Source organism: Doryrhamphus excisus, chromosome 16 (genome assembly GCF_030265055.1).
Source record: "Doryrhamphus excisus isolate RoL2022-K1 chromosome 16, RoL_Dexc_1.0, whole genome shotgun sequence".
NCBI classification, from domain to species: Eukaryota; Metazoa; Chordata; class Actinopteri; order Syngnathiformes; family Syngnathidae; genus Doryrhamphus; species Doryrhamphus excisus.
Window position 1 is genome coordinate 3,726,372 of NC_080481.1, and position 16,998 is coordinate 3,743,369.

Here is a 16,998-nt window from a genome sequence, read left to right on the forward strand (position 1 = left end):
GTGACAGTTTTTACGTGTTCGTAGCACAGATTGTGAACTTGTACTATACGGTTGCTTCTCAGGAAGGAAACGTGAGGAAAGTAAGAATGGTTCCGTGTGCGTGGATGTTGACGAAAATATTCGACAAGCACAAACAACGCCCAATATTTGTCACGCGTGATTGTTGTTGGTCGTAAGAAACACAGGCGTGACTGGATACAGATATATATATATATATAGTTGTCACCAGTAAAAAATTTAATAAACGATTCAATATTCACACATTTCAATGTGCCGCTGTTTGTTCAGAACAACAAAAGAACGTGATTGGAGCACGGTCCAGAAATGTAAAAAAATGATTGGACGAAGAGACTGGCTTGGCTTTCATTGTTAACCAATAGGATGAACTAAACTAGCCAGTTTTGTGAAAAACGTAGTCATTGGCTGAGCTCAAACCTCTGATTTCCATAATTAACACTCTATTTTGAGTGCATGAGTACGGTCACACCAAAGACGATAATTATTCCACTTCCGTAGTACGCTACGCACGCGTTTGGTCGCCATGATAGTCAGCAGATTCTAGAAACCATGCACTTACTTTTTCAGTAAATAATATTCATTAATTTAATCAAAATGTATATAAACTGTACATAACTTTATTTTACGCTCAGATCAGGGCCAGTGAATACACTGTTGTGCGCCCAGTACTGCCCAGACTGTATATATAGTATATAAACGGACTCGTGTGTTCATGTAGCAAAAAAAAAAAAAACGCAGACATGTACTGGAAAAAGCGGTTGTGACAGCTGATGGAAATGAAACCATAGCACTTGGAAGACGAAATGGAAGAAATTTACTACAAAGGTGTGGTGGGTTGCAGGCACCTACAGATACCTGTACACACATATATATACACCCTCACAGTACATGAGTACTTCCCCACATAACTCACCGACTCATCCATGGTGTTGTCATGCTGTTGGTTTTATTACAGTGATGGTGAAGTCGGCAATAAGATTATGGTTACATATCACAATTGAGTACATTACAGTTATTGTCATGTTTGCTATCATGCTTAATATTTTATAGGGAAGGTCCCAATACAGATATCAACAGATATCAGATTGTTGGGTGGATAATTATTTATGGCCGATATGGTCGGACATCCCTAATGTACATATATTGACTTTTGGTCCAACCTGGCCCCCTTTAAGAATGGTTGTTGGGATCTTTGTGGTATATACACAACATTGGAGTAGTTTACATTGGAGGAATCTCTCAATTACACAAATCTCTGCAAGCGACCCCCCTCCCCCACCCAGCCCTGGCCTGCATTTGACCCATGTTATACTCTGTGTTTGTATAAATTTAAGTAAATAAATGGTAAAGGGTGGGGTGGTAGGGTCCCCTACCACCGGTTCGTCCCCAACCACAAACAAAATTTCAGTCACAATGATATTTATACTGTACTATAGTATACTATACTATATTATACTGTGTTTTTCATTCACTTCATGTTCACTGATACTCCATGACAATGCATAAAGGTAAGGTTTGCTGATGTTATTGGGTGCTAATGTGCATATTTGTTTATATACCATGCTAGCACGCTGCCTGTGCATACGCTGTGCCAATACAATAATCTGATTGCTATAATGTCGAGTACACTTTTCAATTTGTTATGTGGCGGTATTTTATGTTGCTTCATAAATAGTTTGGAAAAAGGTCAACTGGTCAACACACCCTGCTTTTTACTTGTACGTTACATTCTATATACATTAAGTACAACAGATACCAGCTACTTTAAGGCTTTCCTTGAGTCATCCCATGAAAACAAACCCATACTTTGTTGATTTGATAAACTCATTGATTCATTGATAAACTGAATTATCAATGAATGTTCAACCATATATTCCAGGTATGTTTGACCCGGATGCTATATGCTAAGCTACAAACTGTCTTTCCTCTGACCTGACACAAAATTCACCAATAACAGACAAAGAGGAGCTGGCATGCAAGCACATTAAACACAAAGTGTTGATGACCTCTTAAGAAAGTCCACACCTCCTCACTTCTGACCTTGAAAGTCTGCATTCATCTGTGAAGAAGCAGAAAAAAAATAATGATTTCATTATGATTTCACCCTGAGATGCCTTCCGACGCTGGTCTTACTGCATCGTTGAGGTCTGCGGGACTGACGGACTGCTCCAACAACCTGTAGACCTCCGGTGACATCGGCATCATCTTCTCCTGCAGGCGGGACGGATGTCTGTGCGACCGTGACACAAGCCATCAACTCATGAGTTCAGATCAGTGCAGACACCCGGAAAAAATTGGAACGGCTCACTTACACTTCCGAGACAGAAATAAGCTCCGTCTTCATGTAGCCGGTCTTCTCCGTGTTCTCCACGTCCATGGGCTCTGGAGCTGGATGCCATGTTGACACACATTTACCAATCCTTCCATGCACTTGGACAATAAAAGGGAATCATTTGAGGCTTACACTCTGAGCTTTTGTTGTAGTACTTCCCAAATGCGAGGTCTTTGGGAATGTCGGGGTAGAGGAAGCGCAGCGGATTATCGGGGATGTCGTCTGCCGCCATCACCTTGTAGGTGCGGATGATGTCGGCCAGCGGGACTGCATTCAGGTCTTTCTTTGAGTAGGGTTCCACCGAGTGGAAGATGGGCTTGTCTGTTGAGCAAGTCACATGACAATCATGTTGTATGCCGTAAGATACAGTAAAATGTCTTAAATATCTTATCTATCTCTATCTTATGTTATGATATAATGTCTCCTCTTTGGGGTAACTGGAGTGGAAAGATGACCCGCTGGGGTTTGTGGCGAAGGAATTGCTGGGCTGTCCAGTTCTGACACTGAAAAGGACGACTTTAGTAGTTTTAGTGGGTAAGGAAGAGGATGAAGACAGTGAAGACAGCGACTTTTCTGGTGGACTCCTGTTCAACCAGCCACATTTCTGTGTACTTTTGCTCAGTTTTGCAATCATAATTTTATCATTATGATATTTATGTATTGATTTATACATCTTTTTTAATATTTTAATTGATATAACATATACAAATATGATGTTTAAAATTATTCATTCATTTTCTACCGCTTATCCTCATGAGGGTCGCGGAGGGGGGTGCTGGAGCCTATCCCAGGTGTCTTCGGACGAGAGGGGGTACACGCTAGCCAATCACAGGGCACATATAGACAAACAACCATTCACACTCACATTCATACCTATGGACAATTTGGAGTCGCCAATTAACCTAGCATGTTTTTGGAATGTGGGAGGAAACCGGAGTACCCGGAGAAAACCCACGCATGCACGGGGAGAACATGCAAACTCCACACAGAGATGGCCGAATATGAATATGTATGAATGTGAGTGTGATGGTTGTTTGTCTATATGTGCCATGTGATTGGCTGGCCACCAGGTGTACCCCGCCTCTCGCCGGAAGACAGTTGGGATAGGCTCCAGCAACCCCCGCGACCCTCGTGAGGATAAGCGCTAGAAAATGAATGAATGTGATCGTATGGTTTATTTTTTTTCAATTGAAGTCAATTGAAACATTTCCACTTAGTCTACGCCATCGGTACTGGCTGATTTCCCTCGTGGATGATGGGTATGGGAATATGAATGGGTTGAAGAGATGGCCTACTCACTGTGCATGTCATGTTCGATCCACGTGAAGGTAATGGCTCCTTCTTTGCTGCTCTCACTGAACCTGAGCAAGAAGGTCCCCGGACATTTGTCGCTCAGCAGAGCCTTTTCACGCTCCTTGCTGATGAATCCCATGATGAAGCTGCACACACATACAGGAAGCAGAAGTGCTCGCTTTGTGATCCAAGCTGCTTCGCATTCAACCCATGCACCGTCCTGAACAGGTGGAACTCACCCGTCATTCCAGGGAGAAAGCAGGTGTCTCTTAATCAGATCCAGGATGCCTTCAATCCACAACCAGAAGGAATTTGCTTTGTCATTGTTGTTTAGTGGCTAAACACAAGCAGATCACGCTTTTAGTTCAAACGCAATCAGACTTCCAAAGAGCTGTGTGATTATTTCGGTCTTGTCACCTTGCAGAACTTGTTCCAGTGTATGAGCCCATCTGGGTTCCTGTCAGCTTTGGAACCTGCAGAGAGTCACAGTCCCCTTTTCATCAGCTCAATAAGACACTCCACCATTGTGTTACTTGAATATGTTTATGTTTTAAGTGCTACACAAAGTTATGACCCAGCAGCTTGTCGGCCAGCATGTTCAGCTGCTCCTGGCTCAAGCCTCGCTTAGTGACGGAGGAGAACTGCCAGCTGAGAACCTCGGAGAGCTGAGACCACTTTGCCGCCGGAGGAGCCAAAAAGAACTGCAGGTTCTGTGAAGGAAATACGCTATGGATGAGAACGGTCTGGAAACATTCTCAACTAGATACTTCAAGCATGCAAGCTTTCATTTTGAAACCCAGGAACTTGCTGGAATCAGTGCTGGAGATCAGCCTGTAAGATTCATAATGTACACATCTTGTGTACATCTTTGTGGTCACCTTGGGCTCACTGGTCAGCATGTTGTACCACAGGATGGACGCCCAGCCGCTGGGCAGCTGGCACACGTTGGAGATCACCACCAGGGGCAGAGACAGCGCCTGAGACACCGACAACCATCTCATCATCTGCAGACTCATTCATCGTTAATCCTCCACTCAACTCTCGTCGTCTCACCTCCAGTTGGATGGTCATTCCAGACTGGCCGAGCTGCAGAAGCGCCTCAAAGCTCAGCAAGTGGAGCTCATTTGTGACGACCAGCGGTGCCTAAACACAAAAACAGAGCACACATCTTCAGTACGTTTGATCAAATATTACTACAGCTTCTTTTGGACACCAACCATCCACCATGACTGACAGGTTTTGGAAAGGCTGGACTACTGCGTGATGAAGAGGATAGCTCAAGCTTAATGGATAATTTGCCTCGAGACAACAGGAACCGAGACATTTTGACAATCGTCCACAATCATGAACACACATCTTTTCTCTTTTGTATGCCTTCTAAAGATATAAAAACAGATACAAAGAGTCAGCTAAGAATGCATGTAATACGATGCACCTATTCTGCCCATAAAGCAGTCTGGAAAAAAACTCCAAAAACCAATCAATTTACATAATGTGAATTGTGACACCACATCAGCTGATGACTAGCTTCACCACGCGCTCGCTCATAGTGTGTCAGCGCTGTGCTCACAATGCATCAGGCCATTACCGAAAGCTAATATTATATATTGGAGCCGCTTCTATTTTTATTTTTGAGTTAGTTAGTTAACGCTAGTTGTAGCGTTTGTTTTCTGTGTTGCTATATTAACTCAAGGACAGACGTTTTGGTAATGCTTAAAATACTGTCTGACACAGATACAGGGCTCGACAATAACGTTGTACCGATGGCCCGGGGCAAGTTAAAACAAAATTCGGGCAAGTAAATCCAATCATTAATATTCCCGTCGGGCAAGTGCACTTTAGCATGCCGTACTGCCAAGAGTTTTTTTTAAAGCGGTTCTTGTTGGGTGTTGGTAAAACACGGACTGCGTAATTCCGGTGGTAATTTGCAAACCAATCCTTGCAAATCTTGAAATGGACCAATCAGAATCGTTTATTTAGACCGCGGTCCGTAATCCACAATCCGCGTTTTACCCACACCCGTTCTTGTTCGCGATCAACCAATCAGCGATCGTTTTACTAGGAAAACATCTATCATGGCGTCCCTGCCAACATCGTCTAATTCTTCAACAACTTCTGAAGGAAAACACCAAAAAGTGATGAAACAGTGCCTCCTAAACAAGTATTTTATTAGCGGCAGCAAATCAAATGATGGCAAAGGTGAGTGAATCACGTTGCTGTGACAATTTGAAGTGGTCACAATGAAACACCGCCCATTAGATCCAATACCAAGTGCTGATTTTGCACAAGCTACAAAATCTAGCGCTTCCATTTCTCTGTGTATTTTTCTCACCTTTGCTTCACAAATTATTGTTTGATCATTGAGCATTTTTTCTGGATTAAAAACACTTTACTAGTACATAAATGTGTCAAATGTTTCATTGTGGTGAACAACTTATAAATATCACTGCTTACTACGACTACGATGTGTAAGGTAGCATGGCTTGCCATGTTAACATACATCTCCACAAATTTTCAGACATTCCTCCAAATACAATGCATCAGTACTATTATCTGATGAATTATCAGCATATATTGATATATGATATCATTATGGCACTTTTCATTTTACATGGGGCAAGTTCGGGCAAGTAGTTCTCACCTTAAGGATTCCCCATGGGCAAGTAATTTTTGTTTTTAACGTAGAGCCCTGAGATATATACTGTGGTCAGTAGTGTAGGGGCACCGCACCACAGTTCGTGTGGGAGTCCACATGAACTGCAGACTGGACCAGTAGGACAACTGTCTACAAGAAGGGCCTGAGCAGACCTCCTGAGGAAGCTTAGGTCTTTCAATATGTGCAGCAAGCTGCTGGAGGTGTTCTACCAGTGTGTGGTTGCCAGTGGCCTGTACTTGGCTGTGGTTGGTTGGGTGTGCAGCACCAGCAAAAAGGACATGAATTGGATGGACAAACTGATCCAGAAAGCCGAACAAGCGATGAAGGAAGGCGATGAAGGACATTGAACAGACAGCTGTCCATCATGGACAAACCAATCATGGACAACAGGGGCAGCGGAGCTCATTCTCCAACAGACTCCTGCAGTTCCGTTCACACAGTAAACACTTCATGATTTCATTTGAATTATCACCTTCTTTCTCTTTAACTTTCTTTGGCCGTGTAACTGGTTATGAAGATGTTGCAAGCACAGATGTTGAATCAGGGCGCTTTGTTTGGACACTCGACTTCGAGGAACTATACAACACAGTGCAAACGGACTAGTTTGGTACGTGCAGTATTGTACAAAAACATTTTGGTCAACATTTCGACAAAACTGCGGAGTGAGAAAACCAAAGTTGACTGCATATTTCATGGCGTGACCCGAGAGGTAAAAATAAAGAATTAACAATCTTACCTCATTGTTTCGATTTCCTGTCACTTTCTGTTCTTTTAATTGCTGTGTGTAAAACAAAACATACTTTCAGTAGTTCATCAAGATGCTCTGTTCGACTATAAGCTACTGTCAATGATACAAAACACTGACCAGATGTCTGAACTCTGCTGCCAGGCTGCCGTTGGACTCCTCCATGTTCATAACTTTGGTGTTCGTTCCCAGGATGTTGAACTTGCGGAACCTGAGAGACACATGTGCATCTCTCACTTGGACTGTCCTCTGCATGAAACATCACATACTCGAATGAATACTGAATGTGTCAACGCTTTGGAGACATACCCTTTCTTGTCTGTCACATCCCTGAGAAGACCAAAATGGCTCATTAACAACAAGTTCGATAACGCAGTGGTTCAGCTAGCAAGTGTGAGATCGTACTTGTCAAACACAGCCTTGACTTTGAGCTGGTAGTTAAACTCGGGCAGCTTCACCAGGAACCTGAGTACACAGCAGACGGTGGGATGTTTGTGTCTTCTTTTCAAAACGCCAACTAAGCGCCAGCAGAGGCGCTACTTACCGCAGTTTTACCGTGAACTGGATGCAGGTTTTCAGCACCAGTGGTCTCTGTGGGTGGGTGGGCATGCAGGGTTGCCTCTCCACAACCAAAGCACTGCACACACACACACACACACACACACAGCTCGATGATGCATCACCTCAATGGATGAACCATCACCCAAAAACCCAGACGTGAATAAGTACTTGGTGAGGAGGTGCTTTAGGAGCTCCAGAACTCGGGCCTCAAGGAAATCTTTCTTCTGGGTGATGGGGTCGCATTCATAAGTGAACTTCTGCTCCAGTTCTTGCAGTTTCTTCAGATGCTGCCGGACCTGTTGAAGTGTCTCTGCTACCGTGGTGAACCTGCAAGAGAACGAAGAGTTTTATGTATCCAGCAGATCAGACGGTCGGACAGTACCCACCAATTCTGCAGCTGGTCCAGGCAAGCGTTGGGTGGTCCACCGATGCAGGCAATCTGCTGCCGCTGCTTCCACTCGGGCAGCTCCTCAGAGATCAGGTCTGTCAGTAAAGCCTGAGTGATGTTCAAGAGCTCAGTCAGCTTGAACACCACTTCCTGATGAGAGAGGGAGGAGGCTGGGTGACTAGGCCGCATTTGAGACAAATAGCGAGTGGGAAATAGGTCAAAATGCTCCAGGTGAATGAAGACAACATTAATGAGCATGTGGTTGAGCATTGTATGTACAGTAGAAACTAATTTGTTTTGATGTCAACTGTAAAGTGTAATGTTATCCATGTAGCGCCCATTTTACAGTAAAAATTGCTAAATTTGCTATCAGATTAATCACAGTTAATTCATCATGATTAGGGGTGTCACAAGATCTCCTGAGACTAAAAGTGACGTTTGTCATTCAGTAAAAAATAAAACCCTGTCGCCTGAGACAATAATTAATTAATCATTAAAAATTTCATTCATTTAATTTTCATTATTAATCATTAATTAATTAATCACACAATAAATGAAACATAACGTGACAATTTTGCCGGGCTCAATAAATTGTCTGTTTTCCTCCCACATCCAAACAGGCAGGGCGAGCGCTCACTCTGAGCATTGGTTTCAGCACCTTGGTGCTTTCCATAGAACAATGGCATGAACGGAGTGAGCCCTTTTGTCAAGACATATAGTCTCTTTGTCTGGATGGGTGGAGGCGGGGCCACTGGCATACACAGAGTGCAGAATACCATAATGTCGCAATAGTAGACTGCGGTATATTAGTGTTTTTTTTTCATTGTACTTGTACTGGTATTGGAATTCTGATGAACAAACCTGCCGTTTGGCTTTCAGCTCCAAGCACATCCTACCGATGATCAGCTTCTCCCTCTCCACTTCCTTTGGCATCATGTCATTAAGTTCATTTTCTACACAAACACACAACCTTCTAAGTCACCTCCTTCATGTCACATTTACGCTTCTGAGCCTTGGAGGCAGGTTTCACCTCTGCTCCGCCACGTGTTTAACTTGAAGTCGTATTCATCTTGCAGATCTTCCACATTTTTGATGTTCTGATCTACCATCTGAGACACAAATTTGACATGTCACCAAAGTCTAACCCGAAGCAGAACACACCGGCTTGGATGTAGTATGTCACCTGAGCTTGGTCTCTCATCTCTTTCACTTTGCTGTCCAGCTTCTGTTTCTCCACCACCATGGCTGACATAGTGTCCTCACCTTCCTGCAGAATGACACATCTGTAGCGGATACTCTGTTTCAACTCCACTGTCTAAAGCTTTATTTGAGTCAAGTGTAGTTCTACCATTGCACTCTTTGCATTGGCAAGGATGAAGCGCTCATCTTTCAGATTTTTGGAGATGATCATGGCCATGTGGACTGGGTCTTCCTGGAATCTATCCTGGAAAAGTCATGTTGACGACAAGGTTAATAAGCGGTACATTCCAAGTGGAGTAGAACGTCCAGCTCATTCTGACCTGAAGGTTCCTCTTGATCTTGCGGAAGTTGTGTTGCTGCAGGAAGTTATTTGCCAGGGCAAAGCGGCTGTGTTGGTCGTCCAACTGGGCCAGGAGGTCATGAAAGCGAACGGTGGCTAATGAATCTTGGGCTGACACGGCATCCCTGAGGTGGCCAAGACACAAATACTGGAAATACTTGTACTTGTAAATCCGCTACCATGCTTGAGGAGGTTGCCTATTCTGTTTAACCCAACGGTGTACAAACTATTTAGTCAATTTTGAGACTAAAGTCGTAATATTACGGGTCTGCACAAGCAGTTTGTCACTTCCGTGTTCTTTACTAACCCCCCCACCCCCCACAGGCCCAAGGCCAACGGTCTCAGACAATGTCTGGTTACAAGTTAAACATTTTTTCCTGTAAATTTACAACGTTATTCCCGTACATTTATGGAGTTTATTCTCAAAATCTCAGTTTATTTTAACACTATTGCCCAGCTATTGACCTTGGGCAAATTACTTGTACATTTACAAGTTTATCCTCAAAACCTCAAGATTTCTTTTCTTTTGTGGCCTTGATATTACATTGTACATAGGAGTACACGTTCACAAATTATTTTTATTTTTGAAAACCTGTTTTATGATGCAGAAGATGCAAAGTTTAACATAACCGCGTTACTAACGTCCTACTAACCTGCGTTGGCCACCGAATTTGCAGTATAAGTATAAATAATTTGCTGCTTCAATGTTGGCATAAGATTGTGGTAATTTATAGTTTTATTTCCCTGACTGATTGGAAAAGTCCGGCATAGCGCGTTCAAAAAACATGGCCCACTGTACACCGTGAATCCGGAGGTGTTTAATTATGTTAAATGTCATCTCTGATTGTGTACAAACATCCATAAATAAATGCAATAAAAGAACATAAACACATAAAATGCAGTGATATTTGGATGTAAACAACCATAAGCACTGCAATGATGGATTAATATAGATTATTCAGCTTAGTTTTTTCCTAAACTGAGAAAAAAAACATCCTTCTATATATTTTGCTCGGCCTTATAAGGGGTAAATGTGCAACAATGTTAAAAGCTTGTTTTTGATGCTGTAGTGTTTTTTATGACTGCAGCATTTTCCCATTGAGTGTGTTTTATGGTGTTTGTCTGTTTTTGGTTTGGAATCAGGAGCGTTTGGACGTTGCTGCATGTTTACCCCAGCCGACCACTGTATGATTCTTCATTGGATAAGATGTCAGGTATTGCAGAAGTTTGGCGTCATCTCACCAGTCTATGCTCTCAATCCACTTGCTCAGGTACTGTCTGATGTCCATGGGGAAGGAGTCGTCATACAGCTGGTCTACCTGCTCCAAGTACTTGGAGTCCAGCAGCTGAAGCTTGCACCACTGCGCCATCTCCTGGTGAACATGGTCAACAAAATTCATCTTATCAGAAGAAACCTGCGACACCGGCATGTTTAAATATATATATATATATTAGATATTACATGGATTTACTTTGTCTCATATACAGTAAAGGCTAAAATATTATTTTCAGATAGCTTAGCATATATTGCCTTATATTAGATTGGTTTTACTGTGTTAGTGGAAAAAGTTCGGACACCCCTATATTGTAAACGGTTTTGAGCTTTATTATATTACTATTATAATTGAAGAGTCCAAAAAATAAAACGTTATATCGTTCATATAACACAGTAGTACATTCATCAGCGATATCAACACATCGCATGCAATGTACACAAGCTAAGTATTACAGTTAGCTAGCAAACTTACGAGCGACTTATCACAGTAGCAACCCATAAAAGAACATATTGACATTTGTTCAACATTGCCAGGGTAGAGATGAATACATAGAAAAAGTTACCGTTTGAAGGTAAATGAAGGCTCGGTGTGACGAGTGAACCTAGTTCCTTGTTCCGACAACGAATCTGTCAGACTGTTTGTCGGTTTCACGCAAGTAATCCAATCACCGCCGAGAACACCCGACAAAGTTCCGCCTCCAGCTTATGATAGCCAATCAGCTGGCGGAATGGCGGCTGTTCCGTCCTTAATGCCACTTACCTACACGAACAAGACAACCCAATTGAGCATTTACACCCCGAAACGTCTCGTTGCTGTGTAATTTGGAGTTCAAAAAAGTGATCAGGTTTTGGTTTATTTTTTGTGGTAGAAGAAAGCTAAATGTTTGTTTAAAATCATCCAAAGTAAAAGAATAACAATAATAACGAAGGGAGTATGATCATTGGCTGGAACAGCCAAAGTGACCATGTGTTTTCAGGGAAAGCAAAAGGAACCCAGAAGCATTTGAAACTGAAACCTAAACTCTTTGACAGCGACTTTTCACGTTCTAGTGAAACTCTTGTCAAAAAGCGAACCTAAATGTATGCAGTATTAGGGAATTGAATAGAATAGGGATTAGTTTTAAGGAGAAAGGAGTTGAAGACCATATATACTATATTTATTCATGAAATAAAACTGAACACCACAAGTCATTTTACATTTTTTAATGTGTTGAAGGGATAGACTGTTTAACGAAAGAAGGTCATAAGGTTTCCCTTTCCCATCTGCTTGGTGACTTGCTGAGTATAAAGTTAGCTGAGTGCAGTGACTTCTTTGGTGCGAAATGTGAACTCGAGGTCAGTACAGTAATGGGCATCTTGTGGACTCTGTGTCCCAATAGTTTGGGTCAGAAATCCCCAGGAAGCACAACAACAACACCCGGGACATCTGCACGCAGCATCAAATCCAACACCCCCACTTGCTTGAAAGAGAGATTGCCTTTGCATCAGAGCCAACTGCATCATTATATCGTCACTGCGCATATACTTTGCACCCAGATGTACATACACTCACCAGAGGTATTTTTGAGCTGAACTCTCTTAAAGGGGACCTATTATACTCATTTTTCAGGCCTTTGTATTGAGTTGTGGACTCCTGTAGAGCAGCTACACACAATAACCAGCACAGAATACTTTCTAGTTCTTCCAGAATCTGCATCTATTGAGTTGTATTTCTTGGATTTCATGCTTCCTGCTTTTAATGTATTCCACCAACACCCCACCTCCAGGCACACCTAGTCCACTGTGGTTGGTCACACTCCTGAGTGCTTAGAAGGTCTTCCGATTTGTGCCGCTTTATAGGAGTTGATAAACAACATAGGAGTTGATAATAAATGCCAAAATATCCGCTTTTAAAGGGGAACATCACTTTTTTTTTAAATTTTGCCCGTCATCCGAACTATTGCTAGCAAATGAACAGAGAATGACGGATCATTCTCTGTTTGATCTGACGGATCAAGCTGACCTTATCATGCATGAAATCAAGATATTGTTGACATGATTTCTCATGTTGTGGACAGCAAAAAAAATAATTTCATTACAGGGAATTGTGTTTTCCTATAATGTGCATATGACGTATACAATACATACATACATTATATTATGCTATAAATCGTACACAACCTTTCTAAATGTCCTGATAAATTAATAGCATGTGATTCCCAGTGAGGGGTTTGCAAACATGCGCAGGGAAAGAAAGGGCATTCAGTTCAGTGTTTTTCAAATGAAAGCACATGTTAGACATCATGCAGGCTTTCTTTTGGCCAAAGCTCAAATCAGACAGAAGGGACAGGAAGTAGCAGGGGTCCGTCACAGCCGAGTGTGGCTCACAGACCTGTGCAAAACTAAATGCACTAAAACAGATACTGTGTTGTTTTTAAAACTCTACAAATCCACAACTGCATCTAATCGTTGCATCGAGTGCTGCTACCAAACTGTACTGTTGCGCGTTGTGTGCATCAGGAGCAGCCGCAGTGGTCCACCACCATGGAAGGGATCTTTCCGTAGATGATCTGCTCCTTGCGGTTGAAGTAGAGCATGTTGATGGGCGACATCTTTGTGGGCGTGCAGCAGGGTCCCGCTGTGCCTCTTGGGTTGGCCTTATTTACCAGGTGCGCGTGCGGGTACTGCTGCAGGTGTAAGAACTCGCACTCTCCCGAGCAGTAGTTGGCTCGATAACGCTTTGGAGCGATGATCCAGTCCCAACCGAACTCCTCAAAGTCAACGGTGAGCGGGTAACGACAGCAGCGTGTTTCCGCAGACTCTTCGTTGCAGTTTAGGCCTGAGTCGCGTCGGGATCTCTTTGGGCTGTCTAGTATCTTGACTTCAATGAATGGTTGCTGGAAAGAAATGGCGCACTTGTGCACACATATTTCTGATATGGATTGTCATATTGTCTAAAAAATCAAATTAGATAAACCAGGGGTGTCCAAAGTGTGCCCATGAGAATTTATTTTTGTCCCACGGCATATTGAAAATATACAATTACCGAAGAAAACATCAGAAAAAATTGAATCAGTAATGATTGATCAAATGAATCAGTAGTGCTGATCATTTAAACATGATCAGTAATGCGCCATTTCCCCCATGATTTTTCAGTATGGGGCCCCCAGTGAAAAAAGTTTGGACACCCCTCAGCGAGACCCACGAGGAATAAATGAATAAGGTGCACTCACCAGCCCTTCCTCTCCAGGCTCTGCAGATGTGACTGCCAGGTCTTCTCCTTGGGGGTCAAAAGCATTGATGTCAATGCCGTAGTTGCTCTCTGGTTGACGCAGCCATGCCTGAAGCAGAGACTTAATGTCGATGCTCTGCCAAGATCCGGTGCCGGCATCAGTATCGACCTTTAAAGAGCGCACTCTGACCCGGGTGTTGTTTCCCTCCTTGTCGGGTTTGAGGCGTGAGATCTGCAGGAAGACTGTGGTAACCATGTCGACGGGTCGCAGGTGAACCCACAGCTGAGCACTCAGGATGTTCTCAGGGTGGATCTTTGGACTGAGGCTGAACAGGCAATAGGATAGCTTGTCTGTTGCGATGGAATCTGCTGAAAGACATCATTCATATAGCAAATGTTCAGTTTTGCATCATGCTGAGCATTCAGGGTCACTAGAGGATGAAGCTTTCAGTCGACACAGCTATTTTGGCTGTTTTTGGTACCTAGAATAATCATATACAATGCCTTGTAGTTTAGTTGGTGCTCCGAATAAAGAAAAAGTCAATCATAAAATGACTTGCAGTTTTGTTGGTGCCCTGATTGAAGAAAAACTGTCAACTAAGACGTCTGTAGTCTTGAAGCCTCGAAAAGTAAAACATCACATGACTTGTCACATAGTTGGTGGTCCGATTGAAAGTGAAAAATAAGACGCCATGTAGTTTAGTTGGTGCTCCGATGGAAGGTAAACATATGAAACATAACATATAGTTGGTGTTAAAACGCTTTGCAGTTTAGTTGGTGCTTGAATTGGCAGAAAAGTAAAACATGTGATGCCTTTTATTTGATGCTTATATTGTCATAAAAGTAAAACATGCAATGCCTTTTAACTGGTGTTTCAGTTGTCAGAAAAATAAAACTTGCAATGTCTTTAGTTGGTGCTTCAATTGACAAAAAAGTAAAACATGCGATGTCTTTAGTTGGGACTTCAATTGGCAGAAAAGTAAAACATGCAATGTCTTTAGTTGGTGCTTCAATTGGCAGAAAAGTAAAACATGCGATGCCTTTTAGTTTGTGCTTGAATTGGCAGAAAAGTAAAACATGCAATGCCTTTTAGTTGGTGCTTATATTGTCAGGAAAGTAAAACATGCAATGCCTTTTAATTGGTGTTTCAATTGTCAGAAAAGTAAAACATGCAATGTCTTTAGTTGGTGCTTCATTTGACAGAAAAGTAAAACATGCAATGCCTTTAGTTGGTGCTTCAATTGGCAGAAAAGTAAAACATGCGATACCTTTTATTTGGCGCTTCAATTGGCAGAAAAGTAAAACATGGGATGCCTTTTAGTTGGTGCTTGAATTGGCAGAAAAGTAAAACTTGCGATGTCTTTAGTTGGTGTTTCAATTGGCAGAAAAGTAAAACATGTGATGCCTTTAGTTGGTGCTTCAATTGGCAGAAAAGTAAAACATGCAACGCCTTTAGTTTGTGCTTCAATTGGCAGAAAAGTAAACATTGGGATGCCTCTTAGTTGGTGCTTGAATTGGGAGAAAAGTAAAACATGCAATGCCCTTTAGTTGGTGCTGCGATTGGCAGAAAAGTAAAACATGCGATGCCTTTTAGTTGGTGCTCCAATTGGCAGAAAAGTAAAACATGCGCTGCCTTTAGTTGGTGCTCCGATTGAAGGACAAATGCCAAGGACAAATCATAAGATGCCTTGAAGTTTAGGTGGTGTTCCAACTGAATGAAATGATGACTTGCCATTTATTTGGTGTTCTGATGAAAGAAAAAGCGAATCGAAAGAATTAAAGTTTAGTTTTGTACTATGATAGAAGGGAAAATGAAACACACATTTTAAAGACACATAAATGTGCATTTTCAGGTCGTTACATGCTATAATACCCCCAAGGTGCACCGTGTGCTCAGGACTTATACATCTCTCAGCAGAATAACAATGGTTAGTTACACTTGGTTGCCATGGTGATGATGGTTTCTGTGGTGGCGTGGTCCTCGTCCTCCACCCGCGGGTCGTACTGGTCCAGGAGCTGTGTCAGAGGCGGTGCTTTGGGGAGCAGCTGCTGGATCATGTCCCTGCTGATGTTGGGGGCCTGCTCAAGCCGCAGGATGCTGAGGATCTGGGACTTGATGCTGTAGAGTCTCATCTGCTTGCTGTGCTCCCTGAATTCACAGGCTGAGCACTGCTCTGTACCGTCCGCCAGCAGCCTGGAGGTCCGGTTCAGCTCCCTTGAGAAGCCAGCAGAGAGGACGCTGGCCAGACCCAGCAAGAGGAGCATCTTGGAGAGACAAAGTGATTCGTGCGGCGGCACCGTGGGATGTGAGTGTGTCTCTGCGCTCAGGACTCTATGATTGGCTGCTAGGAGGGTCCACGTTTTTATTCCCAAGGCAGATTTAAAGACGTAGCAATGTTTTCTTTAACATGCTGCACGCTGATGTTTTTTGTTGTAAATTAAACAGGCTGTACTTGACTTTTTGCTTGGCTACTACGTTCTTTTCAGGTTCAGCAGTAGTCCATGTCTTTTTAGTGCACTTGTTCTCAAATGTGCAAACTCCAGGGAACCTGGGTATACTTAGGATTTTTTTAAAAAATCAGTTTTTCTTTTAATTCCAAAAACACCCACAAACAAGAGCATCTACTTTATAGTAAATAATAATAATAAATCCAGCATACGGATGGAACCAATTATGTAGTAAAAGTTTAGTTAATTACTTTACTTTTATTTTATTTTGTAATTTAATACATTTAACTCAGTTTACATGTTCAGTGTTTTCATTTTGAAATGTTTCAAATAAAAGGAAACAACTTTTGTATTAATTTTTAATTTGCATCAATTGCCTATTTTAACCCAATACTGTATCATGGAAACTCTAGCCAATATGCACTTCTGAGTAAGTATTTTGCTTGTAGACCATAATTTTTATTCCACCCAAAAAAAATAGTTTTTATTCTGAGCATGTTGGGGGTTTATTATATAATTGCATGACATCT

At 42.3% G+C, this 16,998-nt stretch overlaps 2 protein-coding genes across 4 annotated transcripts; both read right to left on the minus strand.

Moving 5' to 3' along the window:
* Nucleotides 1-942: 942 nt before the first annotated feature.
* stat1a (signal transducer and activator of transcription 1a) lies at nt 943-11,475 on the minus strand. Of its 2 annotated transcripts, XM_058050788.1 has the most exons (24): nt 11,373-11,475; nt 10,776-10,906; nt 9,514-9,658; nt 9,342-9,437; nt 9,177-9,260; nt 9,024-9,102; nt 8,855-8,946; nt 7,992-8,143; nt 7,774-7,932; nt 7,589-7,681; nt 7,450-7,509; nt 7,354-7,374; nt 7,165-7,255; nt 7,036-7,077; nt 4,697-4,786; nt 4,522-4,620; nt 4,218-4,353; nt 4,061-4,116; nt 3,883-3,980; nt 3,650-3,789; nt 2,483-2,671; nt 2,331-2,406; nt 2,152-2,248; nt 943-2,077 (listed from the first exon to the last, which is right to left on the minus strand). In XM_058050788.1, the coding sequence occupies exons 2-24, from the start codon at nt 10,901-10,903 to the stop codon at nt 2,048-2,050; spliced, it is 2,253 nt and encodes a 750-aa protein (XP_057906771.1). In that variant the 5' UTR covers nt 10,904-10,906; nt 11,373-11,475; the 3' UTR covers nt 943-2,047. The 2 variants fall into 2 exon arrangements, with proteins under 2 accessions (XP_057906771.1, XP_057906772.1); XM_058050789.1 differs by lacking the exons at nt 10,776-10,906; nt 11,373-11,475 and having other exon boundaries at nt 9,177-9,276; nt 9,514-9,539.
* A 521-nt stretch (nt 11,476-11,996) lies between these two features.
* On the minus strand, nt 11,997-16,300 carry LOC131104454 (growth/differentiation factor 8-like). Of its 2 annotated transcripts, none has more exons than XM_058051648.1 (3): nt 15,958-16,300; nt 14,022-14,386; nt 11,997-13,685 (listed from the first exon to the last, which is right to left on the minus strand). In XM_058051648.1, exons 1-3 carry the CDS (start codon nt 16,283-16,285, stop codon nt 13,305-13,307), a joined length of 1,074 nt encoding a protein of 357 aa, XP_057907631.1. In that variant the 5' UTR covers nt 16,286-16,300; the 3' UTR covers nt 11,997-13,304. The 2 variants fall into 2 exon arrangements, with proteins under 2 accessions (XP_057907631.1, XP_057907630.1); XM_058051647.1 differs by having other exon boundaries at nt 14,022-14,389.
* Between the last annotated feature and the right edge of the window lie 698 nt (nt 16,301-16,998).

Bases quoted from the DNA above. Each gene is read 5' to 3' on its own strand.
- LOC131104454 (XM_058051647.1), bottom strand. From the start codon at position 16,285: ATGCTCCTCTTGCTGGGTCTGGCCAGCGTCCTCTCTGCTGGCTTCTCA. The intron at 14,390-15,957 runs GTAACTAACCAT...GATGTCTTTCAG, and splicing joins CATCACCATGGCAACCAAGT to CAGATTCCATCGCAACAGAC. The intron at 13,686-14,021 runs GTGAGTGCACCT...ATTTCTTTCCAG, and splicing joins AGCCTGGAGAGGAAGGGCTG to CAACCATTCATTGAAGTCAA.
- stat1a (XM_058050788.1), bottom strand. From the start codon at position 10,903: ATGGCGCAGTGGTGCAAGCTTCAGCTGCTGGACTCCAAGTACTTGGAG. The intron at 9,659-10,775 runs GTGAGATGACGC...TGGCCACCTCAG, and splicing joins TGGATTGAGAGCATAGACTG to GGATGCCGTGTCAGCCCAAG. The intron at 2,407-2,482 runs GTAAGCCTCAAA...CATGGCATCCAG, and splicing joins CTACAACAAAAGCTCAGAGT to CTCCAGAGCCCATGGACGTG.